The 25,000-nt window shown below is 52.4% G+C and overlaps 2 protein-coding genes and 5 non-coding genes across 8 annotated transcripts in view; 4 read left to right on the forward strand and 3 right to left on the reverse strand.

The window, feature by feature from the left end:
- Aloxe3 (arachidonate lipoxygenase 3) overlaps positions 1 to 16,299 on the reverse strand; it is a 21,886-nt gene extending 5,587 nt beyond the window's left edge. The window contains exons 1-14 of the mRNA XM_038327561.1: positions 16,138 to 16,299; positions 15,143 to 15,347; positions 13,833 to 13,914; positions 12,779 to 12,898; positions 12,378 to 12,503; positions 10,245 to 10,348; positions 9,559 to 9,731; positions 8,652 to 8,795; positions 8,367 to 8,570; positions 8,191 to 8,277; positions 7,504 to 7,673; positions 6,816 to 6,937; positions 932 to 1,032; positions 219 to 389 (exon numbers count right to left, since the gene is read on the reverse strand). Coding sequence (XP_038183489.1) covers positions 219 to 389; positions 932 to 1,032; positions 6,816 to 6,937; positions 7,504 to 7,673; positions 8,191 to 8,277; positions 8,367 to 8,570; positions 8,652 to 8,795; positions 9,559 to 9,731; positions 10,245 to 10,348; positions 12,378 to 12,503; positions 12,779 to 12,898; positions 13,833 to 13,914; positions 15,143 to 15,347; positions 16,138 to 16,284 — 1,956 coding nt within the window. The 5' untranslated portion in view covers positions 16,285 to 16,299. The remainder of the gene's footprint in view (positions 1 to 218; positions 390 to 931; positions 1,033 to 6,815; positions 6,938 to 7,503; positions 7,674 to 8,190; positions 8,278 to 8,366; positions 8,571 to 8,651; positions 8,796 to 9,558; positions 9,732 to 10,244; positions 10,349 to 12,377; positions 12,504 to 12,778; positions 12,899 to 13,832; positions 13,915 to 15,142; positions 15,348 to 16,137) is intronic.
- Positions 16,300 to 17,415: 1,116 nt separating this feature from the next.
- On the forward strand, positions 17,416 to 17,488 carry Trnak-uuu. The gene has a single exon. It is a non-coding gene; the product is annotated as a tRNA-Lys (tRNA).
- Positions 17,489 to 17,990: 502 nt separating this feature from the next.
- On the forward strand, positions 17,991 to 18,062 carry Trnaq-cug. Its single transcript has one exon. It is a non-coding gene; the product is annotated as a tRNA-Gln (tRNA).
- Positions 18,063 to 18,509: 447 nt separating this feature from the next.
- Positions 18,510 to 18,591, reverse strand: Trnal-uag. The gene has a single exon. It is a non-coding gene; the product is annotated as a tRNA-Leu (tRNA).
- Positions 18,592 to 19,089: 498 nt separating this feature from the next.
- Positions 19,090 to 19,176, forward strand: Trnar-ucu. Its single transcript is given in 2 exon segments — positions 19,090 to 19,126; positions 19,141 to 19,176. It is a non-coding gene; the product is annotated as a tRNA-Arg (tRNA).
- Positions 19,177 to 19,646: 470 nt separating this feature from the next.
- Hes7 (hes family bHLH transcription factor 7) lies at positions 19,647 to 22,177 on the reverse strand. 2 transcript variants are annotated; one of them, XM_038327564.1, is made up of 4 exons: positions 22,136 to 22,177; positions 21,047 to 21,142; positions 20,411 to 20,498; positions 19,647 to 20,098 (listed from the first exon to the last, which is right to left on the reverse strand). In XM_038327564.1, the coding sequence occupies exons 1-4, from the start codon at positions 22,175 to 22,177 to the stop codon at positions 19,647 to 19,649; spliced, it is 678 nt and encodes a 225-aa protein (XP_038183492.1). The 2 variants fall into 2 exon arrangements, with proteins under 2 accessions (XP_038183492.1, XP_038183490.1); XM_038327562.1 differs by having other exon boundaries at positions 19,647 to 20,113.
- A 1,523-nt stretch (positions 22,178 to 23,700) lies between these two features.
- Trnag-gcc lies at positions 23,701 to 23,771 on the forward strand. The gene has a single exon. It is a non-coding gene; the product is annotated as a tRNA-Gly (tRNA).
- The last annotated feature ends 1,229 nt before the right edge of the window (positions 23,772 to 25,000 follow it).

Genomic DNA, 25,000 nt, shown 5'->3' on the forward strand with positions numbered 1-25,000 from the left:
TGACTTATAAATTACACAGAAGTCAGAACCCAGCACTAAAGTGGCATTTGCTTCTATGTGTGTCCTTGGAGGTCAAGTATCATTTCCTGTGAAGACGAAAAGGCTCTCAAGACATCTCAGCAGCGGACATAAATGGCTTCTGACCCTCTTCCTCCAGAGTGCTTTGCTGCCTAGTCTCTGCAGCGCCCAACCTTTGTCCCACTCCTCCACGCACACACCTGGTCCTTGGGCTCCTGGCTGACCAACCAGAAGAGAAGAAGGTTGCTGCAGGTGATGTTCACTTCCGGGAGGGTGTCTAAGTAAGTCTTCATTGTTGTGTTCCCCTTGGCCTGAGGTGGGGGCTGCCTCATAGACGATGGGGCATTGGGCATCCAGGCGCCAAAGTCATGCTATGGAGAGATCCCCAACACCCCAGTTGGATGAGCATAAGCTCCTATCATTCCTGACCCCAGATCTCAAAGTTGAGAAGTGAGGGGACTATGGGAAGTCCCAGAAGCCCCACAAGAACAGCTCACCCCTTGTCATACTCCACCCAGTGTTCCAAGATGGGGTGGAGTGAGTCACCCTGAAGGGAGGAACCCAGAGAGGAGGCAATTCTAGACAAAGGCCTTGGGCTGGCGTGTCTTGAAGCAACTTGATGCTCTACGTAGCCGGTTCTTGCCAAGGTCAGTTGTGTTCCCAATAGAAGCTTCCCAGAGTCGCCACTGTACCTCTGGAAGCAGCTCCACCCAGCCATCACTCAACACTAGCCCTTCACCCCACCCAGTCACTGCTCCGACCTCAGTGGCAATCGTAATCCCACCCCAACCCTGATCCACCCATTCACTCAACCAGAACTCTGACCTCAAGTCCATTGCCAAGCCTAATCCACCTTTGGAACCTAACACATTGGGTGGCCCAGTGCCCCTAGGCCTGCTCTCCCAAGCCTTACCTGCCCACTGTTGACTGCAGCATGCTGGGCGGAGCAGTTAAAGATGATCGCAGTGAGATACTTCACGAGCTCTCCTGGAGTGCACAGCCGGCTTGGGAAGCCTGGGTGTGGAGAGGAAAGGAAGAGGGTGTGGATGTGGATGGGAGGTGCTGGAATCCTGGGGGTTTCTCAGGGCAGGGGCTGACCGCTAGGGAAGAATGAAAGATTAAGGGCTAGACATGGGCTACAACTATCCTAAGTCTAAGATTAGCGCCGGCATGGACACCACCAAAGGCTCTGGTCTTTGGAGGGGATCCGGATAGGATCTGGTCGCTAGACTAGAAATGATGAAAACCAGGCTCGGGACAGAGCCAGCATCAAGCTGCCTCTCTCTGACCTGGAAGGCACTTCCATCTCTAGGCCACACTAGCAGTTAATGGTTTACTTCCACTCATGGAACCAATATCCGCGCTAGATACAGCCAGCTGAGCATCCTCTGCCTGGCTTAGCAGAAGAGATGATTGCCACAGAGGATGTTACTGAAAAGTGCACCATGAGGAGAGTTTGGAACCTAGGGGAGATAGATACACAGGACAGAAATCTGAGCTGGGGCCACATCGTCTGGGGAAGAGGAGTCCCTATCTCCACCCTGGCTGAGGCATAAGCAAGACTTAAGAACAGGAGTAGAGAAAGTTGACAGAGACCAAGTATAGAGGCTACATCTACAGTCCCAGACTTTTATTTTAGTTTTTGTTTGTTTGTTTTTCGAGACAGGGTTTCTCTGTAGCTTTGGAACTGTAAGACTTTAAGACAATTCTGAAGCCATTTCTGACAATTCTGAATCCTCTCAGCCTCTGTGCCATAGTGCTTCCCCTCCTCCCCTGGGAACCAAGGACCTAACAGCTACACATGCACGTACTCAGTTCCTGAACAATTACCCATATATGTATGTTTTGATTCAGTCCCCTGGGAAACGGGGTCAAAATGACCTCTTACCTCATCTGATCTGGCAACAGCTCTCCAGCCAATTATTGGTAATAGCCCTTTCGAAAAAGCCAATCACAACCCCCCTTGCTTCTATGCCCTTCTCCTTTAAAAGTAGCCTGTACCAGCTAGTTGGGGTCTCTTGGCTTCCCGAATGCTGAGGGACCCTGTCATGACAGAATTAATGAAATCCTCATGCTTTTGCATCAGCTGTGGTGTGAGAGGTGGTCTCTGGGGGCGAATCCTCCTCGGTGTTTGGACGCTAGAGTCCAACAGAACCAGTACTGGAACTAGCTTTTGTAGACCAGACTGGCCTCGAACTCACAGAGATCCACCTGCCTCTGCCACCAGAGTGCTGAGATTAAAGGTGTGTGCCACCACCACCCAGCTTAGTCCCAGATTTTTGGGAAGTTGAAGTGGGACTGCTTGAACCTTGGGGTTCAAGGCTGATTGGGCACTGCAGTGAAATCTCATCTCAGAAGAAAAGCAAACAAGCAAAAACAAAAAAGGACCAGAAAAATGGGTGAAGGGCCTTGCTGACCAAGCCAGAGCACCTGAGTTTGACCACAAGGGGCACACGGTGAAAGGGAAGAACCAGCTCGGCAAGTAGTTCTCTGACCTCACATATGTGCCATGGTGCACATGCCTTTACTCACACATGTACATCATACACATGCACATACAAAATGAATAAATGTAATGAACATCAAAAATAAATAGAGCAATTAAAACATCATTTTCAAAGATAATGCAGAATGGTTGGGGCATGGCTTCCATGGTAGAATTTTTTTCCTTTTTTCTTTCTTTCTTTCTTTTTTTTTTTAATATTTGATCCCCAGCACAGCACAAACCCAGTATTGGTAGCATATGACTGTAATCCCAGCATTCCAGAGTGGAAGCAAAAAGACCATTTCAAGGTTATCCTTGGCTACTTATTGAGCTTAAGGTCAATCTGAGATATATGGGACCACATCTCAAAATAAATAGGTCGGTAAATAAGTGAGCAGCAGGGGAGAACCTTGTCGGGCTGAGCTCAGTTCTCCATCTTCCTTTCTCTGCACCACACAAACCTCATCCAGGTCCATGGCTTTACTCACTTGCTCTGATGAGTGCAATCACAGTCAAGTTTAATAAAGCAAGATAGGAGACTTGAACCAGTATTAGCTAAACACCAGTGTGGGTCTTAAGGAGAAAGTAAACATCCCAGAGACAAGAGCATGGATTTTGGTACGTGTGTGTGTGTGTGTGTGTGTGTGTGTGTGTGTGTGTAACTGATACCTCTCAGATGCCAAGGGACAACTGTACTTTTTTGTTTGTTTTGTTTTTCCAAGACAGGTTTGTTTTGTTTTGTTTTGTTTTTTATGTAATAGCCCAGGCTGAAACTTGATTTGTAGATCAGGCTGGCCTCAAATTAGAGATCCTCCTGCCTCTGCCTCCTAAATGCTGGGATTAAAGGCCCAAGATACCAGCGCCCAGTTTGTTTGTTTGTTTGTTTCAATACAAGGTCTCTCTGAAGCTCTAGAAATCCTGGAACTCACTCTGTAGACCAGACTGGCCTCAAACTCGTGGAGGAGATCCACCTGCCTCTGCCTCTGCCTCTGCCTCCTGAGTGCTGGGTTTAAAGACATGTGCCACCATGTCTGGCAAGACAGCTGTATTTGTTATCCAGCTGGTGCTCACACCTCCTCTTACCTCACGTTGTACTTTTATCAGCAAAGACTTCCAGAAGCCCATCTTCCCTGACCGCCACACTTTCCAGCCACCATCTCTCCTGTCACTTCCACCTTTTTCCTTTGTGGAGCTAAATCAGGAGTTGGAGGGGTGTAGAGCATATCAAGGCCCTGAATTTGACCCCCACCGCGTGCGCACACACACATCATAAGTCACATGATGTCACCTTTCACTAGAACCTTCTAAAGAGTCCCTCTGTTACTCACTTTCTCTGCTCCTTCTTTCTTCCCTTTACTTAATCTACTCTGGCTACCCCGCCTTTGTGATATCCTCAAACACACCGGTACAGCCAGACCCCAGGGCCTGACACTTACTGTACCCACTGCCTGAGTATTCTCACCTCAATTAATATCCTCGACCCCTTGAGATCTCCCCCCCCCCGCTCTAGCTCCGCAGTCAGTCATTCTTTGGCTCTCTGTATGAAATATTCTCCCTAGTGAGATTCTGGTTTCTTCCCTAATACTCATAGTCTTCTGACATGTTTGTTGGCCATCTCTATCTCCCCCCAAAGCTCCATTAAGAGCAGAAGTTTTGCCGAGTGGCAGGGGGAGCACACCTTTAATCCCAGAACTCAGGAGACAGAGGCAGATGGACCTCTCTGAGTTCAAGCGCAGCCTGGTCTATAGAACAAGTTCCAGTTCCAGGACAGCCAGGGCTACGCAGAGAAAGCCTGTCTCGGGAAAAAAAAAAATCCAGGGCAAGTTTGCACTGGAAGAGCTGTGGCCACTCTGAAAAGCACTGTAGTGTATAGACTCATAGACAAGTTTAATACAGAGGGGGCTGACGCAAAAGTAATTAAATCTCAGTTTGAGTCTATAGGAGACAAATGTGTCAGGGCAACAAAGCAGCCAGGATCCTGATTAACAGTAAGTTTGCAAAACACAGGGAAAGGTCAGCCTTTAAAATACCCGAGAGAAATCTGAGTGTCGTCACCTCAACCTAGAAATCACTCCTGGTCTTGTTACTGTCGAGACAAGCTGACATCAGCCGCTTCGCAATGTGATGCAAAGCGCCAGGGCAGCCTCGCCTGAGAAATATTCTTGCCAAAAATGTGCAACCTTTCTACATTCCTTCCCGTTTACAAAAACCACACAAGACAGGAACAAGATGGGTCACACAGGAGAGAGCAATTAGATACGTTCAAAGGTGACACACTGCCCAGCACGAGCCTGGGCTTTTCCATAGCTCCATGTTGTGGAACTATAAAAAGCAGGGTGCCTGGCGTGCACTGGCACGAGGGTGGGAAAGGAAGGCAGATCTTTGAGCGTCTGAGGCCAGCCTGATCTGCATTCAGAGCTTCAGGCCAGTAAGAACAACAGTGAGACCTTGTAAAAAAAAAAAAAAAATCAAGGCAAATAAATAACAAAGGAACTCCAAAAGCTGCTGCTGTAAGTAAAGAATCTTTAAGTAAAATGTGGTACTTGGTTGGCTCCTATCCCAGCTGGATCAGTGGAGGAAAACAGGGCAAAGGGTGGGAGGGGGGATGTGGACCAACTGTGAGGGTGACATTGATGAAGGCTGACACTTCTGTTAAGCGTAGGGCTAAGTGTGCTTAGCTCAGTGGTACACTTGTCTACCATGTAGGAACCTGAGTTTGAGCCCCAGAACTACAAAAAGTTATCAGAATGGGACTGTGGGCTAAGTGTGGTGGCACACGCCTTCAGCTCCAGTACTCCGTAGGGCACAGAGGCAGGCAGAGCGCTGTAAATTGTAAGCCTGGGCTACCCTGATCTACATGCAGAGTTCCAGGCTGGTTAGGGCTACACAGTAAGATGCTGTCTAAAAGAAACAAACTCCAGAAGTCAGAGCAACAGATTAATCAAATGTGGCAAAATATTGCAGGATCTGGTAGGCAGGTAAAGGGTCACTAAGACGTACTCCGCTGTCCTATATGTTTGAAAAACCTTGTCTAAAAAGATGAAAAAGTACAAAGTCCCTTCTGGATAGGACTGCAACAGCTGTCTGTTTGGAGGTAACTTGAAACTACCCTCTGAAATAATCAGTCACCTAAAAACCATGTCCCTACTGAGACTCGGGCCAAGGTAAAGGAAATTGGGCATTTGAGCCACTTTAATACAATACAGACAGAAGGCTCAGTGGGTAAGGGTCATCAGAGGTTGATCCCTGAATGCAGTCCCTGGGATCCATGCAATAGAAGGAGGAGCTAAGTTACCTATACATGCGCTGTTGTGCACCTATACACACCAAACAAACATATAAAAAAGGATTAGAAAAATAAAAACAGCTGGCCATGGTAGCACAGGCCTTTAATCCCAGCACTCAGGAGGTAGAGGCAGGCGAATCTCTGTGAGTTTAAGGCCAGCCTGGTTCCAGGCCAGTAAGGACTATATAGTGAGACCCTTTCTCAAAACAACATGAGAGAGCATTCTTTGGAAAAGGCGGTGTTGGGTTGTTTTTTTTTTTTTTTTTTTTTTTTTGGTTTTTCGAGACAAGGTTTCCCTGTAGTTTCTAGAGCCTGTCCTGGAACTAGCCCTTGTAGACCAGGCTGGCCTCGAACTCAGAGATCCGCCTGCCTCTGCCTCCCGAGTGCTGGGATTAAAGGCGTGCGCCACCGCCGCCCGGCTCGGTGTTGGTTTTTGAACCTGGAAATTCACCATGGAGGAGTAACAGAAGAAAGGTTCCTGCCATTAGAGATGCCCAGACAGGAGTCTCGGAGGCAGGCTAGACAAGAGTTAGGTCCACGGGGAACAAGGGGTCTCATCTTCCCTGAGACTGAGAGAATACTAAGGAAGGAAGGGTGGTGTGCGACACCTGCTTGACACTGCATTTAAGGAACAGAAGGTGATGTTTTCGGGGGAGGTTGCTCGGGCAAAGGGAGGATGCAAGGGGACAGGGAGATATGTGGGATCAGAATGCATGATGTCAGATCCACAAAGAATCAATTGAACCAAATAATTTTAAAAGTATTTTCAATAAAAGAAAAATAAAAAAAGAACTTTAAAAAAAAAGAAAAAGGAACAGAAGTCGAGAGAAGCCATGTCAGAAGATAGGGAAGTGCTATGCTTGGCATGAGTGACGCCCTGGGTTCAATCCCCAGTACCACATTAAATGCAATTTATTAGTGTGGATTTCAGTAATAAGAACCGACTGATACAGTAGAGGTAGGTAAGGATGAGAACTGGATGAGCAAGAGCTTGTGAGTGGTGTGGATGAAGACAGAGAGAGGTACCTGAACTCTCCCGGCCGAGGAACGCCTGAGCAAAAATCTCACCCACCCAGGCCTGCAGCTCAGAGTCCTGCTGCACCGAGGCATCGTCGGGATAATAGTAGCTCACGATCTCAGAGACAAACCTGCAAGACAAAACTGCTGGTGCCTCTGGAGTGAGGAGTGGGCGGGAGCCTGGGCCGAGGCCAGCTGGGGAGGCCCACTGACACTCAGGGAGGGCAGAAGCAGGTGGCCAGAGTCTACCATTAGGAGCCCCAAAGAGAAGTGAGTTCAGTGGACCCCCAGATCCAGCAGGAACCACTGCCTAGACTCCCGGTAAGTCCCCCACCCCCCAAAATCAAGGAGGTTTTGGGTCTCCTCCCTGGGTGGCAATGAAGGGGAACATCATTCTGTTCCCTCCCTGTCCAGCACTCTGGAAAAGAAGCCCTGCCTGCCTCCACAAGCCCTGACCCTCTGATCCCTCGGGACAAGGTGCCCCTTCCCTCCCTCCATCGCGGCTCACAGTCACCTGCTATGGCACAGGGGAACTGTCTGCCAGTTCCTACTCTTGAGAATTTCTTATGCTGGGTGGAGTCTGAGAACACCTAGAGACTCAGGCCTCAAGAGCGCCAACTGACATGAACGCAGGAGTCCACATTGCCCCCTGGGCCCCGAGACCTTGGTGGCTGGAAGGACCTGAGGGTCCCCACACCTCTCTATAGCCGCCCAGATCTTCAGGCCATCGTCCCGGTAGTGGTAGTTGGGGATGTTCAGGACCCCGCGAGCCCGCAGGCTATCCGGAAGGCAAAAGTCCGTGTAGCTGAAGTGGGCCAGCCCTGTGCTCATGAGGTAGATGAGGCCGCGCCTACCGATGGAAGTGACCTGGGGACACAGCACACAGCTGGACTTCCCAAACTGGCTCACACCCCACCCACAGTGCCCGGAGATCTGCTGGGACTAATGGCTCAGCTCAGGGACGGGCGTGTGCGATTTATCATGCAGTCAAGGACCACAGATCAAATACTCACAAGGGCCTGCTTAACGTAGGCTTCTCGGATTGAGGACCTACGGTGTGCGTGGGAGGGGACCTTGAGGTACTGATCACTACAAGAGTGACGACCCAGGAGCTGTGAGATCTCAGGATCAGCCCGGAACAGGCTGAGCTAAGGTCGACTAGCCCATCGAACCTACTTTTGAGGGTGTGTAACCCACTGCTGGGAGTAGCCAGCTGGGTCAAGGCTTAGGGGAGGGGCAAACAGAAGACTTGCAAAGAGGCGTGGCTTATGGGAAGAGGCAGGAGAGGATTACACAAGGGGTCTTGCGCGCGAGAGCAAAACTTGTGGGCGGGGCAAAGCACGCTTAGGGGCGGGGCCTTATGGTCGTGGCGGGGAGACTGTACCTTGTCCACGAGGCCTTCTGGGTTGAGCAGCGTGGCCCTCGCGATGGTGTTCACCTGCAGCGTGTAGCGAGTGTGGGGAAGCAGGAGCTGCGAAAGGAACGAGGTCATGTGAACCGAAGGTCAGGGTCGGCCTGGATGCCCCGCCCCCTTTAGTTCGGACCCTGCGTCCCGCCGACCTTGTAGATTGGGTGACAGAGCGGCAGTTGACGCAGTGTGGCCATGGAGAAGGCCTCGCATAGCAAATGCGTGCACAGAAAGTGCGTGTTGTTCTCGTGCACCAAGAACTCAGAGTTGCGCACCCACGTCTTGGCCAGCAGCCAGTCCAACTCGCAGTCAGTGGGTAGAAAGATGGGGCTCTCCGGTCCTGGTGTCTGACTGAGCTGCGGGCGAGGAGAGTAAGAGGTGTGGCTCAAGCCTGTTAGCCTGAGGCTCCACCCCCAAAAGTCTGGCCCCAGGCTCACCTGGATGGCCAACGGCAGCAGAACCCCCTGTGGGTTGAGCCACAACAGGCACAGCGGAGCTGCTACGTACTGTTGGCGACCGTTTAAGCAATGGACAGGGGCCTCCGCCAAGATCCAGTAGTCCGCTAGGAAAATATGCCCCCTCTACAGAAGGCACACAGAGACTTAACAAGCCCTCCGCCCCGCCCCGCCCGCCCCGCCCCGCCCCCGCCCCTTCGCCGCGTCTCTCTTCCCTCTCTGCTCTCTGCAACAGAAGGTCCCCAGCTTGAGATTCAGCCATTCTTGCTACCTGCACTAAAGGCCGACGCTCAGTACCGCACCCTTCCCAGAATGCCCGGAATGAGGTCTAGATGAATCTGTCATTGTGGAATCCCTCATCCGGCCTCTGGGCTTGGACAAACCGACTTCCTCTGCTCCTCCCCCAATACCTGTCCATCCTACTCTCTCAGCTCGGAAGGAATCCCCTCCTGAGACCTGACCTCAGTGTATCCAACAACAGGAAAAACAATACTCAATGAGTTTACCAACCATGGCCCCAGCCTTGGAGAATGTCTGAGGGTTTGGCTGCCACAGAGACTAGGCTGTCATCTGCTCCGGTCCTCAGAGTTCCTCATTCTTTGTCATTGCTCCTGCTACACCTGCCAGTCTTGTGGCTGGCCTGTCCTAAAGCAGCTATCTTTGGCTTCAACACTTGGGATCTCTGAGACCCTAAAACAGGCCTCAAACCATCCCAAATCCCACCTGGGCCTCCTCCATATCTGTTCTTGAAAAGCAGACGGGTCTGCCCTGTGGATGGGGCCCACAGACTGGGACCATTCCACCTCTACCCTCCACATACAGCCCTAGTCCACAATGGCAACCCACCTGCCTCCCTCCTGTTAGGTCCACTGCCAAGGCCCTCACCCACCTCTAGCTCTGTTTGTAGGCAGGTGCCTGGTCCCAGCAAAGGTGCCACCATGTCACTGGTGACAGGCAGCTTGCTGGGCAAGCTGGAGAGGCAATGGAGCATGACAGGATTGACACCGTTCAGGTACTGGTACCCGAAGAAGCTGTCCTCACACCAGTGCTCTGTGACGTACTCTGGGGGGGGGGGAGTGTTCAAGAGAGGGAACCAGTAGGTCTGGAAACTACCTTCCAAACTCTGGTCCTGCCCAGCCCTTCGCTCCTCATTACGGCTTCAGTTCTCCCCCCAGGAACAGTACGAGGTGTACAGATCTACATCTGCAGTTGGTACTGGACCCTGAGAGCCCGTATGGCGGTGTGGCTTGCCCACTCTAGTGGCAGTGCTGGCATGAGAACCAAATTCTCTCTTTCTGACCCCAAATTCCAGAACACCTGGTAGTAGGAGTAGGGAAGGGAGTCACATGGCCCTGACCAAAATCAGGACTTCTTAAATGACCATGAGTCTCTTGTGGGTGAGTAGAGTTTCTCTATATCCTCTCTCCTGTCCTTGCCTAAGGAGGTTCCTGGGCTCCTGAGGGAAACTGAGGGATGCCAGTGATGAAACCAGGAGCCCAGCCCGTTGGAATCCAGCAGCTGGCATGAGCGTGGCATACAGTAAAAGACCGGCACCCCCTGCCTGGCCCTGCACACCTGAAGTGAAGGTCTTGTGGCACCAGAAGATGTTCCGGATGTCATCCAGCTTCTTCCAGGAGCCCTTTCGGTCCAACAGACCGCGAATCTTCATGCCCAGGGATCTGAGGGACAGGAGAAGGTGAGAGCTGAACTGGGGCGCTGTAGGAGTCACTTTGCCCAGCCTGGAGAGAGACAATAGGGCCATTCCCCAATTTAAGTGCCTAACAACCCACATGGGAGAAAAGTCTAGCATTCAAGTGAAACCCTGCAGACTTCAGGGTCCTGCTCCAAACCCAGCCATCCCTGAGTGGAAAGACGGAGCTTGTGGGCAGAAGTGGCCCACCATCACTGGTGTTTTGACCTGCTTTCTTCAAACTTCTAAGATCTCTTAGACCTTCCATAATTCCTTTCTGCCTATAAGACAAAGCCCCACATGCCATGAAACCTCGCAATTCCCTGTGCATCTGTTACTTCCCATCCTACTGTGAGTTCCTTAGGAAAAGGACTCGGCTCTGTGCCCCCTGCCATGCCCATCTCCTCATGGGCACCTACCAAATGAGCTGAACTCAGGGAAAGGGGATGGAGCTCGGAACAGGAAGGTGTGTTGCAAGGGGTCATATGGACAGCTGTGCAAGAGTCTGGACAGCTGAGGAAGGCAGAGGGTGGGAGCGGATTCGTGACCTTACAGACCCGAGGTCAAGGTCATCTATGCTCACTTTAAGTGCTGGCACACTTACTGCACAAACATTTGCTGAGTACTTTCCAGGCACAACCAAACAAACTAGGCGGAGTTGAGCCTAGTAGCGCAAACCTATATATAGTCCCGGCTACTCATCTGGCTAATGTGGGAAGATCACACTCTCAAGGCCTCCCTGAGCTATGGAGAAAACCCAGAAGCACTCAGTCATGAAGGCAGAGGCTGAGGAGGCAAATAAGCAAAAAGACACTTTCTCTCTCAAGGGCCTGCCACAAATGCCGGAAGTGAAGACCCAGTTCTTGTCTTGTCCTCCTTTGGGCCTCCACATGCAACTCCAGATGAGTTTTCTCCCAGAACCCTTGGTTCACTGTCCCCACCCTGGACTGAGCCGTCACTTGCTGTCCTCTCATCTCTTCCCTGCCAGGCTTGTTTCAATCCAGCCCTTCTAACTAAGAGTCACACCCTAAACCCAGCTAGCCTCTGTCTTCTTGTATCCAGGGGCTACCGGACTCCTCCCTCTGGTCTTACACACTGAACATTCTAGCCATTGACTTAAACTGATCATGAACACCTCGACAGCTCATTAACCATATGCATGCCTCCTTAGTGGTCCTGTGGATTCCTTCTACCAAAAGGCATCTCCTTGAAGGGACTCTCTATCAAGGGATTTTGTGCTTGGCATTATCTCACTTGCCTTTCCTTAAAACTTACAATGGCTCAGTGATTATGAGTGCTAGCTTCTCTCAAAGAGCCTGGGTTCAATAGCCAGTACACACATTGAGCAGCTGGCAACCACCTGTAACTGATCTGATGCCATTTTCTGGCCTCTGTGGGCACCTGCACACTTATGGCAAGCACTCACATAGATACACACATACATTTTTTAAAAATCATAAATTTTAGACTTATGATGTCCGTGTAAGTGGGTCATTTTACCCTTCAGACAACTGTCCAGAGACTATGTAAAAATTAAAGTTGCAATAGGCAGGACATGGTGGTACAGGCCTTTATTCCCAGAACTCCTTTGAGGGTTCAAGATCAGCCTGGTCTACACAGTGAGTTCCAGGACAGCCAGGCTATGTAGAGAGACTCTGTCTCAAAAAATAAAACAAAACAAAAAAAAAAGAAAAATAAACTTAAACATCCAGAAAATATGGGCTTTGGAGTTGATCCTGACATGGTCTGGCTTCACCTCCTCAAGACTAAGGACAGAGCCTCTCTATTGTACTTCCTATGGTCCCTGAGACCCATGCTCTGCCCAGAGCAAGTGCCCTGAAGAAAAGGCATAGGGACCCAAGGACAAGGCTAAGGGAACCTAGGGGAAGGAAAGAGGAAGATCTGTGGGAGGGGAAATGGTGCAGAGAGAAGGGCTGGGGCCTGTCCTGTGAGGGCCCATGGCAGGAGCAGGGAAGAAGGAACAGTGGGCAGAAGGGCAGGGGAGGCAACGCGCTCACGCAGGGATGGCATTGAAGATCAGCGAGGCCGTCTTGGTGGCCGAGTAGCGAATGTTGGGCTCCATGTGCAGCAGGGACGGGATGTCAACTTTCATGGGAAAGCCGGGCAGGTACCGGTTCCCAGGGCTGCGGAGAGGCAGGTAGAGAGGACAGAAACCAGTCGGTGGGCCCGGAGCCTGTCCCCCTCAATTCCTTTCCTCAGTCTCGCCCCGCCCCCGCTCCCAGTCAGAAGGAAGGGAGGGCTTTCGTCTCCACAAACACTTCAGGACCATCACTGCCTCCTCCCCCTCCCCCAGCCCTGCGCTCCTGAGAGGTGAATAAAACTGTCCTCCTCATGGGCTCCGATACCCCCTTCCATGCCGCCAGGCCCCTCCACCCCCTTTCCAAGCGTTGGTTCTTACTTGTCATCCTGGTCCGCACAAGGCACTGTCTTGGTCAAGGCAAATTTCTGATCTGACTCCATCTCCTCAAAGCTGCTGACATCCAGCATGCGAGGGAAACCAGGGGCATAGATCTTCCAGCTGCCAGGGGAGGAGGCAAAGAGGTAGGGTCATCTTGGGATAAACAGAATCCTTAGCTTCTAAAAGTATGACTTCAGGTGACCACTGCAGCTCTCTGCTTTCTGGCTTTGTGACGAAGAATTGGATTTTCTCTGTGAAGGCACTGAACCTCAGATAGGGAGCGACACTCGGGATCTTGTGTGTGCTAAGCACATTCTGTACGGCTGAACCACATCCCTAAGCCCCAGATATGAGCTTCTGTTATTATTAAGATAAACCGAGTGTGATGGCACACACGGGGAATTCGGACAATCGGAAGGCTGAGATAGGCCAGCCTGGGCTACCTGATGAGTTTGAGGGGGCACTAAGATTGGTAAATTTAGTGCTGTTTCCAATATGGGGACCTGGGTTCCATCAGGGCCAATCAAAGGATGAGACTGACAATTTGATGGTCTTGGATAAGTGTTGGATTGGGGGGGTTGTTTTGTTGTTGTTAGCAGGGTTTTGGGTTTGTTTTTTTGGGGGGGGGGTTGTTTTTTTCAAGACAGAATCTCTCTGTGCCTTGCTTAACGTGGAACTCTCTCTGTATACCAGGCTGGACTCAAATTCACAGAAATACACCTACCTATGCCTCCCTAGTGCTAGGATTAAAGGCCTGTGCCACCACGACCCAGCAGATTTGGGGTTTATGTGAGTGTGTGAGGGATCAAACTTGAGACCTAGAGAATGGTAGCCAAGTTCTCAACTCCTGAGACACAGCTATGTTCCCAGTCCAAGGTGACTGTGGATATTGGTAGTCTGGGTCCAGACTCAAGAGTGGAATTAAGTTTGAGAGACAGTGCTGATCGGAATTGAGGTCCCACGGTTTTAACTGAAGTCAAGAGTTAGGAACAATCTGAGTAAGGCTGAAATCAGAATAAAGATACGGCTAAAAGTCAAAGTAGGCCGTCCTCACCGATAGCATTCTTGGCGGGCCTGGAGTTCCCGTTTCCTGTGATCCAGAAGGAGGGGGAGGGAATCCTGACAGATGGTTCTTGCTGTACGGAATGAAAACCAGTCTTCATATCAATCTCTTTTCAAACTGCTTCCTACTGACAATGTGTCTGAACTCTCTAAGTCTTGGTCTATGCTATCTCCATGTGCATTACTTGGGGAATGTCACACACTCTTTGTCCATCCCCATGGGTTTGGAGCCATTGCCATATTCCTAACTGTGCGTGTCTGTCTCCTGTCTAGATAATACTCTCCTCGAGGACCACAGTCACGTCCCACTCATTGTAGTCCTCCAGGGTCTGACTTGGTGCCTGGCATCGTGCTCATAGTATATACTTGATAACTGCTGAATAAATGCATTTTAATAAAGTCACCATGTTCTCTGATGGCGAGTGGGGACTGATAGTAAAGTCATGAAAAGTGCTTTGTTGGCTGTGATAGTGTTCACTTGCCTCACTTTAACACAGAGTACCCATCTCTCACCTCTGAGACATATCACCCCCCTACACACACACACACACAGTGCAACCCTAGTGTTGCCTCTGTGGAACAGACAGTTCTGGAAGCAGAAAGAGTTCACACCAGTATTCTTGAAATCCAAAATTCAACAAGAGAGCCTAACTCACTTCCCAGACACTTCAGAAAAGCTAGAAGGAAGTAGGGCACAGGGTCTTTGCAGCTAAATTCTCTAAATACCCATGACTTTTCTACCTGTTGAAATCTAGCTTGTATGTTAATTACTTTCTGTGCTCCAAAGAAACATATTCTAGAGAAATGCAGCGGGATGCCATGGGTTTTCAGCTGCCTGGTGTGAGAGTATCTGTCTGCATCTGGTGTATCTGTCTATAGTGCCTGCCTGTGTGTGCCTGTTGTGTGTGCCTGTCTGTGTGTGCCTGTCTGTGTGTGCCTGTCTGTGTGTGCCTGTCTGTGTGTATCTGTCTGTGTGTGCCTGTCTGTGTGTACCGGTCTGTGTGTGCCTGTCTCTGTGTGCCTGCCTGTGTGTACCTGTCTGTATGTGCCTGCCTGTGTGTGCCTGTCTGTGTGTGCCTGCCTGTGTGTGCCCGCCTGTGTGTGCCTCCAGAGGAAGAAACACTACTCAGAAAGCCCTTGTATGTCAGGGTTTAACAATGCTCTTTATCAGAAGTTATCTACTTTTAGATCCCAGCATTCCTAACCCCAGTCCTATTCCCTACACCCTGAGTTCTGAGAGACTCGATTCCTAATTCCAAAAGAAGCTGCTGCAGTACTGTGCAGTCCCTGGCCCTGGCCCACCTGTTCCTGGCCGCAGCTCCACGGTGCAGTAGCCCTCAATCCACTGATAGCTGGGAAAGTGAGTCACTGTGCCATCTGGGGCAGTGACGCTGATGCGACTGCAGTACCAGGGGTCCTTACGGAAGAAAGCAAAGCGCTCCTTGTGTAAGCGCAGCAGCAAGATCTCACCCAGTTCTGCAGCGCAGCGCACCTTGTACTTCTGAACCTGGAGAGATGGAGGCGCAAGCAAGACAGTGAGAGAAGGAACCACCGCGGCGGCTTTGCACTAGGAAAGGCGCATTAGAACCTCCACTTATCCTGGTAAATAAGCCTGGGCAGTTGTTGATCCATGTGGCTCCTTTGCATGAATGAGAAAAAGAGCCTGTCTGCATGTAGAAACAGACACCACACTTAGTGCCTGTGAAGAGTTTTGCTAGCATCCCTAGCCTCCTTGGCTAATAGGGCACTTTTATGTAGGGCAAATTCTCCTAGCAGCTGAAAAAGGGGAAGCAGACCCCTTCCAGAGAACAGGAAATCCATGGTCAAAGTGAGGAAGCTATTTGGCAAAATTCTAGGGTCATTAATGGGAGGAGCAGGGCCAAGCAGTGGTGACGCAGACTTTTAAGTCCAGCGCTCAAGAGGCAGAACCAGGCAGTTCTCTGAGTTCGAGGCCAGCCTGGTTGGTCTACAGAGTGAGCGTCAGGACAGCCGAGGTTGCCCAGAGAAATCCTGTCTGGAAAAACCACTAACAACAACAACAGCAGCAGCAATAAATTAGAGGAGGAGCCAGGAAGCCAGGGAAAGTCCCCAGAGCCGCTTATAAGTGCTCCTTCTCCACAGCCCTGTCTCATCATTCAAAAGGCAGGGACCACAAACGAAATGGTGATAAAGTTATGGTCATCATCCTGAGTTCAGCAAGACTTGAGGAACCCAGCCAGAGTAATCCTCAGCCCCATCAGGTTCCCCGGGAGTGAGGTCTGTTCCTTAGAGGTCCCCGATCTCTCCTGTGTACTCACCGATCCAGAGGCAAAGTCCCTGCCCACACGATCCAGCCTCTGCTTGGGGCTCTCACCACAGGTACCCACCAAAGTAGCATAGATGTTGTCCAGTGTGCCAGCCTTCAGGTAGGAACCAGTGGTTACACACAGGCGGTAAACTGCCATGGTGGGACCCGATGACCCAAAAACAGTAGCTGGCCCAGAGAAGGTGAGCTACAGGCAGAGCAGGGTCGTCTCCTGGGCCGAAGAAGGCTAGGGGTTGGGGGAGAGTGAGCCTGGAGAAGGGCCCAGCTCTGAGATGTTCCTGGGCTCGCTCTCTCTCTCTCTCTTTCTCACCGGGAGCTTCACTGGTAGCTCAGGAGTACTCTCCCCGCCCACAGTCTGGCACCCTAATACTTGTTTGCTTGCCTCTGACACAGCCGGTCCCTCTGGCTGGCTCATCCAGATGGATATCAGGAGACTAGGTCCATCGAGGAGGGAGGGAAGAAGAGAGGAGGAACCAAATGCCGAGAGGGAGACAGGGAGGAGGTGACGCGTGTGTTCTGGGACACTACCCTCTGCCTGATCAGAGGCTTGACTAACCTCCGGAGGCCCACGTTCACCCTCTCCCCTGTTTCCGCCCAGACCCTTTTCCTCCTATTTCCAAACCAGAAACGGGCACGAGAGCACCAGAATTCCTACATGTGAATCAACCATGTGAATCACACCCTACGTCGGAAAACTGCACCAACCCATAAGTCACACGTGACCTCAGCAACAACCAAGTAAACAGCACGCTCCTCTCAGCTTGCGGCAGGTGGTCAGGGTCTCCATCCTGCCACCCAAACACCCGTTTCTTCCTCAAGCCTAGTCCCCTCTCTGTCCCCAGGTTTTGGTATTCCCGATCTCTATGGTGCCCGTGGAACAGGGCCTGCCTAGTGAATGGAGAGGCCTGCTGGGCAGCATCTGGAGGCCCCCGTGTGACATTCTTTACGCTCAATGCCCTCAGCCTGCCTGCTAGACCGTGGGAGGCAACCCACGTGCCCTAGGAGCCGGGATCTAGGTCACAAGGGCGAGGGACGAAAGATAGGCTGGACCAGAGCAACCCGTAGCCAGCAGCGGCCCCGCGTGGCCGGTCTGGGCGCCTCGGGAGTCCAGCCTGCGCGGCTCCCGCCCCTGCTACCGTCTTAGACAGACCCCTGAGGCGCCGGCCTTAACAGGTAGGCGGCCTAATGTCAGGGTCCTAGACGCGAAAGTACGTCCTTTGTCATTTAGGTAGAATACTCTTTTAGATAAGAGTGCAAATTAGGCGCAAGAGCCCGGATAGCTCAGTCGGTAGAGCATCAGACTTTTAATCTGAGGGTCCAGGGTTCAAGTCCCTGTTCGGGCGCACTGCTTTTTCTTTTTGTAAAATTCTACCCACAAAACGCCGCTGTCATGTTGTTTACGAGAGCGATGTGTTAACAAAATGATTGACTTCTTTTAAAAGGAGATGTAGATAAGTGAATTGGGAACAGAATGCCGGAGAGTGATAATAAAAGAGCAGTGTCTATGTAAACCAGAAATATGAGATTCATTTTCCTAAAAGCCACAAAAAGAAGAGTAAAAAGGAATTGTCGAAATTGCTTTTAATAATATATTTCAATTAATACAATATTTGAAAATCTTATTTTAACTCTAAGTTGGTATTTTAAAATCAGTAATTTTAACTTAATTTTTGGACTTCTTTTGTAATCTTCAGGTTTACAAGAAGCATTCATATCTCAGGTACTCGATAACCACATTTTCATGCCATTGCTTTGTTTTGTTTCGGTAAATGATAAAGATGGAATAATACGCAAAATGGAATGTAGAATAATGTATGTAATATCCGAAGAGAAAGGCGAGAAGGGGGTTCCATGGTGTAATGGTTAGCACTCTGGACTCTGAATCCAGCGATCCGAGTTCAAATCTCGGTGGAACCTAGCTTTTTTTATTTTGTAATCGACTTAATAACTTTGAAATTTATCTATTTTTTTATATTGAGTAGTTTCACTCTGTATTACCGACCGTCACGTAGAACTTATAGAAAATAATTTACGTGCATTGGGATCTGAGCTGGACTTGAATATACAATACAAAATACAATACAATACAATACAATACAATGTATATGTATAGGCATGTTTACAATGGAGAGGTTTAAACAGGTCATTTTTAAGGTTGCTTACACATCTTGTGTATGAATACGCAATGGGTCTAGCGCTCTGTTGGCAAGCCAAAGAAAAAAAGCTAATGCTGAAACACTAGCAAAGCAATGGTTGTCATAAAACTGAATACTAGACGCCTTAATAATAACAGCCGAGTTAATAATTTTAACAGTGTCTGTTTCTGTAGTGTAACCAGAGCGCCTCTGAAGAAAAACTCTGATGTGGCAGCGGTGGGATTCGAACCCACGCCTCCGAAGAGACTGGAGCCTAAATCCAGCGCCTTAGACCGCTCGGCCACGCTACCCGCACAAAGAGTGCCATTACCCGTCGTCTTCCTAAGAGAGTAGGACTGCTGTGCAAGCTTCACAACCGGAAACCGACGCGAATTCTTTCGCTGTGTATTCCAAACTCGGGATGAGGAGCCACAAGGACCCTGAACGACTTAGTAAAGAGGCTAAACAAACGAACCAGGAGACACAGAGACTTATGACAAAGCACGTTTATTTAGTGGGATCAAGCCTGGGAACCGCGCAAGTCTGCGCTCGGTAGCGCAAGGAGCAACCTGAGCTGTGCCCTGCTGGCGAGCTCACATTCCGTGACTGTCCCTCCCTGCTCCTTGCACCTGCGTCCACCCTCGTGCCAGCCTGGCTCACGCGTGGGCTACACCTGCTCCCGCCGGCCTCCGAGCCCTTCACCTCCGGCTCCTATGACGCTCCGCCCAGTTTTTGTGCACACTCTCCCGCGCCACCCTTGTTCTCTATGCTAGTCTCCGTATGCTGGGAGAGGGCGCCGCCCGCCAGGTGGCTCTGTGGCGCAATGGATAGCGCATTGGACTTCTAGTGACGAGAAAGCAATTCAAAGGTTGTGGGTTCGAATCCCACCAGAGTCGGTTTTATTTAGCTTCTCTTGGCTTTCGTTAAAAAACAGAACACACACTTTATTTTCAAGTCCAGTCTCAACCTCTATCTGTCGCTCGGCTCCTTACTTACCTGTCTGCCCCAAGGCTTGGGCCGTGGAGAGCAGGCCTAAAGGTGGGAGAGGGTATGGGCGTGACGCCGATATAGAGGCAGGCCCCTGGCTAGGGGACACACTGGGATTTAATAACCATTTTATTCCATGCACTAGGGACTCGGGAAGGGACTGGGCCAGGGTAGAGAGGGTACAATCCTACACACAGGGTAGCGGGGCAGGGAAAAGGGACAGGAAAATATATATTTATATAGATACTCTAATATAAACCACATCTCACCCGCGCGCTGAGCCCGCGCGCCCCGCTGCCCTCCTCGCTCGGATCCCTCTCCTGCCCTCTGGCTGGAGTCTCTACCCCATCTCCAACCCCCGCCCCAGCCCCCCCAAAGCTCAGGGCCAAGGTCTCCAAAAGGCGGGCGGTGGGAGTGGCGGGACCTTGGGCGCCCCGTCTTGTCTGTAAGGCGGCGGCGGCGGCGGCAGCAGTCCGGTGAGGGGCGCCGGCGCGCCGGCATCCCCGGCGCGAGGGGAGCAGTGGGATGGGGACCAAGCGCAGCGGGGACTAGGGGCGCCCTGGTGCACTTGGGGGCGCTGGTGCAGCGCGGGGCCAAGGATGGGTGCAGCAGGGTCCAGCGGTGGGCGCGGCGCTGGGAGCCCTGGATCTACGGCCTCTGGCCTGGGCGGTTTGGGGCGCCTGTAGCCGTGTAGCACGGAGAAAAGCTGGGAGCGGGCGGCCGGGCTGGCGTCGTGCGCAAAGGCCGCCAAGCGAAGCAGGCACTCGCGGAAACCGGACAAGTAGCAGCTGGCGAGCGCCTCGGCGTCCTGGCCTGGGGACCGGGGAGCCCCTGGTGCAGCCGGCGGGAGGATAGGCGGGCAGGGCAGGGGCCCAACGGGGGTGAGGGAAGGGGCGGGGCGCAGAGATCCCGAGGTCAGACGGGCGCACAGACAGAGACGGGAGACCAGATGTACGTGTAGAGGAGGGGAACGAGAGAGACACAGAGACAGACACGCGCAGGTGTCATTAACCTCGCCTCGGTGCACAGCGGGCCGTTCCCCCAAGCCCCAGTCCACCGCGGAGCCCGCCCCTTCCCCAGCCCGAGCCTTCCCGGCTCGCACCCACCCTCCCGCCCTCCGCTGCCCCAACTCCCGCGCTGTACCCGGGGGCTCCACCCGGCTTCGCTCCCTCAAGTAGCCCACGGCGAACTCCAGAATCTCCGCTTTCTCCAGCTTCGGGTTCCGTAGGTTCTACATACGGAGGGAGGCGGGGCGCAGAGACAGAAAGGGGCGGGGAGAGAGGGGGAAAGTGGCTGGGGGAAGAAGGGAGGGGCGGATACGGGAGCTGCGGGTGCCCCCATGACTCGCAACCGAATGTGGAGGTGACCAAGAAAGGTCCCTGTCCCACCCTGAGACGAGACTGTCCAACCTGAGGGACTGGAACCATTTCCCAACTTGTGAGGAGTGTGTAGGAAACAGCAACCCGGATGGTGAAAACCACCGCAGAACTGAAGCTAGCTGCTCCGGGGGCAGGAGGTAGATGAGGACATTTAGAAACCCAAAGGGGGAAACTGAGGCACGCTGGAAGCTCAGTTTACACAGCCAGACAGGAAACTTACAGACCCGCAAGTTGGCGAAGATCGAATTCTGAGAGCGAGAGGGGGTGTGGGGTGGGATTTCAAAGGCCAGGCTTGGGTCGGGACGCCTTAGAACCAGGGTCATCACTCCAGCTTATGTCCCCACCCCAGTGGAAAGTCCTGGGACACACTAAAGGGCCTGGGGTCGGCGGTGGAACTGACCTGGTCCCTGGTCCTCTCCAGCAGTAGAAGCCGCAGCTCTTCCAGGCTGCGGTTGATGCGGTCCCGGCGCCGCTTCTCCACCAACGGCTTCAGCATCTGTGACCAGCGGGAAAAGGAGAGCGGACCGACCGGACCGAGACTCAGCGCCGCCACGCGAGCGTCCGATCCTGCCGCTGGGAAAGCCCCCGGCGTCCCTTCCCCCCCGCCCCCAACCCCTGATTGCCTAGGGCTGGTCCATTCGTCCACTCTCACTGCCTCTTTCCCAGCGCCCCAGGGTTGGTGAATTTCAGTGGCTCGCCCCCTCTTCTCCCCGCTCCCTGCCCCTTCTGAGTTCTGCTTCCTCCTCTTGTCTCCGGTCTGTGACTCTCTCTTCTCTCTACATCTCTATCTTGCGTGGTCTCTGCGTATTAGCGAAGAACTTTGGGGACGTTCTTTGCCCCACCCTCACGGTACGGATCAGAGTTAGTAGCCCAGAGTGGAAGGGAGACACAGAGCACGACCACACCTCCTCGAGGCAGTCGCCTAGAAGTCGCCACTGGTTCTCCTAAAATCTCTCACCCGGCCTCGCACCTCTGGAACCCAAAAGTCTTCTCTGTAAGTCAGATGCGGTTTACAGCCGCTTACTGACGGACAGCATCCACATCCTCTCCTCTTTTTGTCTCCGCCCTGCTCCACGGGCTCTGTCCTCTAACTTATATGTTGTTTTGTTTCTTTTGCTTGCTATGTGTTTATAGGGCTCACTCCATAGCCTCGAACTTGCGGTAATCCACCTGCCTCAGCTCCCACCCATCCCCCCTCCCCCGCCCCAGCATTAGGATAGACCACGGTGCCCAAATTCTGGTACTCTCCGGAGCTCTCCAGGCCACAAGCCGCAGCCCACTATAACATAAACCCCTAGACCTCGGCTTCTGCCACCCACGTAAATTCGTCTCTGACCCTGTCCTCTTCATACAGGTTCTTTGGGTCTCACGAGCATCTCTGTCCTTCCAGTCCTGCGTCTCCATCCTCACCCCTAACCCATAGTGTTAGGACCTTTAAGTCCTCTGGCGGGAACAGGGGGTCCTTGCTCCCTCCCTTCCCACCTCTCACCTTGGGGCCGTCCCTATTCTCAGCTCGATCCCGAGTGACCATTGCGCCTCCGGACCCTGCGGTGGACGCAACGCGTGGTCCCTAGATCTTTATATCCTGCGTCAGCAGGGTAGGAGGGATAGGACCCGGACCCGCCCCCTTCTGCTCCAGGATGCCTAGGGCCAAGACCCCGGCACGAGGCTCCCGGAAAGGCGGGGACTAGAGGGGGAGGGGAAGGAGAGGAACTGGCCCCAAGTGTGGGAGCAAGGGAAGGAAGGGGCCACGGGCTGGTGGTTTAAAGACCTTAGGGCTGTATAAGAAGGCGGTACTCAACTGAAGGGAGGGGAATATTAGGGGGAGTTTAAGTGAATTGAGACACAACTCGCTTAGACATGAAATTTGGGGATCTCCTAGAAGAGTAGATTTCATGGAGGTTCACTGCAGCCTCACCAACACTGAAATAAATGTTAGCGCTCTTCAGCCTTGGGCAGAAGGAGCAACCCCTAGAGGCGCAGAGCAGGTCTGCGGGATTCTATTGGGTAGCTGTGGGACTGCTCACCAGGTACCTTCTCTTCTACTCAGTTCCCACAATCACTCCGTGGCTTACCCCTGCAGACCTAGTGAACGCAGGATCTGTCATTAAGCGGCTATTACTGAAGCGTGTGCCCCGAGAACAGATTTCCTTGAGGGTGGCTGGACTAAGGTGGGGGGCGGGGATGCAAAGGAAGCTTCTAGAAAAAGCAAGTATAAAATCCTTTTCAAGTATAAGCAGGAGTGAAGAAATCTTTCCATTTACAAGTATTTGGTTTAAGACTAAATTCAGGAGTATGGCTAACGGGGAAAACCTCACCACAAGCGCACCGGAGTTACTTGCCTCTGGAGGCGTCTAGTGACTGTAGGGGAGCAGGAAGATGTGAGATTTGCAAAAGGAACAAGAAAGGGATCCGCACCCACCTCAAACCAAGAGCATGACCCTCGACGGAAGGATGTGTCAACACTTAGAGACTTCAGGACGAAGTGCCTGAGGAGGTAAAACCGAAATTTAGCATGACAAGAACACATGGGGAAAGGACACCATAAAGACAGGGGCTACAAACCAGGCCAGAAGGTAGTTGTGGAGTCAAAGTGGAGTCTCCTTCCAGAGGCCCTCCCCATCCTGAGCGGTTTTTCTGACAGAGGCTGCCTTGCCAAACGCAGAGCGGGAGGGGCCCAGACTTGAGAAGGGGGCTCCCATTTGGGATTAGGGCCCCCAGTACATCCCACCTTCCCTACTTCAGCCAAATGGGAGCACAGATGTGTGGCCACAGCAGGCCCCGCCGCCCCCCTCCTTGGGAACCAGGATTGGGGTTGAGTTTTTCTCACCTGCACGTGAGGCTCGAGGGCCGGGGCAGTTTGCACCCGGGTGTGGGGCCGCCCCTGGCCATATGGAATGATTTTATGGCCCGGTGGCCGGATCCAAGGGAAAGAAAGAATGGCCTGGCGCTCCACCCACCTTTACAAACCCTTTCCACACGCAGAGGCTTGCGCATGGCTAGCTCCGCCTCGGACCAATTCAGATACATTCATTAGCACGATCTTTCCTATCTGCATTGGTGGTTCAGTGGTAGAATTCTCGCCTGCCACGCGGGAGGCCCGGGTTCGATTCCCGGCCAATGCACGAGTAGTTATTTTTTTCTTCTGAACGAGGAGAAAATTAAATTGATGAGGCTCCAGCTCAAGCAAGCTTATTTTTTTCTTGAACATTTCAACCAAAAATGTTTTGTTTCCGCGGCCGCCCTAGAAGCTCCGGAACTGGTCCCTGACTCGGCAGATCCTCATACCTCCCCACACCTCTAGCCAGGGAGGTTCTGGCTGCCCGACACACACCCACGTCCTACCCTCCGTAACCCAGAGAAGGGACAAGCAGCTGGGATCCCTGCCCGGGGTCCTTTCCGCCCTCGGCGGGGGAGGGCCAGGTCTTCCCGATCTTTCTTTTCCTCTCCTCTCTCTCCCTCACATTTTCTGTTCTTAAGCGCATTTTCCCCAGGCCCAAGGACCTGGGCATGTCAGTCTTCTGGTCTTTCGGGTCTGAGTGCTTCTCAGCAACTCCATCTCGCTCTGATTTTTTTTTTTTTTTTAATTTTAGGTCTCTAGGCGACTTCTGCTGGGTTCTCCGGGTCTAGGGTGGTCTTTTCGGCTTCTGAGTCTCGCGTCCCTCTGCTGCTCCCTCTCTGCACCTCTCCCGGACCCTGCGATCCCACGCTCTCACCCCCGGTTCCCCGCGGCTCCCGGGCCGGCCCGTGGCCGGCAGCTTTGATCCCGCACGCGCCGCGCCCGGGGAGGGCGGGACCCGGCACGGCCACCTGCCGAAGCCACTTGTGAGCAACCCGGGGGCCCTGACGCCCCGCGCTCCCTTTCCGCTCCCCTCCCGAGCGCGCCGCCGCCCTCCGCGCCCCTCCTCCCGGCCTTCTCAGGTTCTCACAGTCTGAATTCCGGTTTAAGCGTTCCTCTCCTGTCTCTTTCAGCCTGATGGGTCTCATCTTGGATTGTGTCAGTGACAACACTCCCTTCTCAGTTCCAAACTGGGGCCATGGCCCTAGGAGAAAAGTAAACAATCTTGACATCACTGCGAGACCAAGAGGTACATTTGCCCGCTCAATCGTAGATTTGTGTGTGCCTGCTGTGTGCCCACTATTGTAAGGATTTGAGGTTACATTAGCCCTGAGCTCTCCCGAAACATGCATTATTGGCGGTGTGGGGACAAGAAACAACCAAGAAGGCCGAAAATAGACTAGGATAATTTCCCGTGGTTGTAAGGAATAGTGCAGCGACGTGACAGTGAAGTTCTTTCTAGTTTAGTCAGAGTGCCAGAGGCAGCCTCACGGCGGTGATAATACCTCAGCGTGG

This window comes from Arvicola amphibius, chromosome 4 (genome assembly GCF_903992535.2).
Source record: "Arvicola amphibius chromosome 4, mArvAmp1.2, whole genome shotgun sequence".
Classification (NCBI taxonomy): domain Eukaryota; kingdom Metazoa; phylum Chordata; class Mammalia; order Rodentia; family Cricetidae; genus Arvicola; species Arvicola amphibius.

Bases quoted from the DNA above. Each gene is read 5' to 3' on its own strand.
- Hes7 (XM_038327562.1), bottom strand. From the start codon at position 22,177: ATGGTCACTCGGGATCGAGCTGAGAATAGGGACGGCCCCAAG. The intron at 21,143-22,135 runs GTGAGAGGTGGG...CGCTGGTCACAG, and splicing joins AGAATAGGGACGGCCCCAAG to ATGCTGAAGCCGTTGGTGGA. The intron at 20,114-20,410 runs GTACAGCGCGGG...CGCCTATCCTCC, and splicing joins AAGCCGGGTGGAGCCCCCGG to CGCCGGCTGCACCAGGGGCT.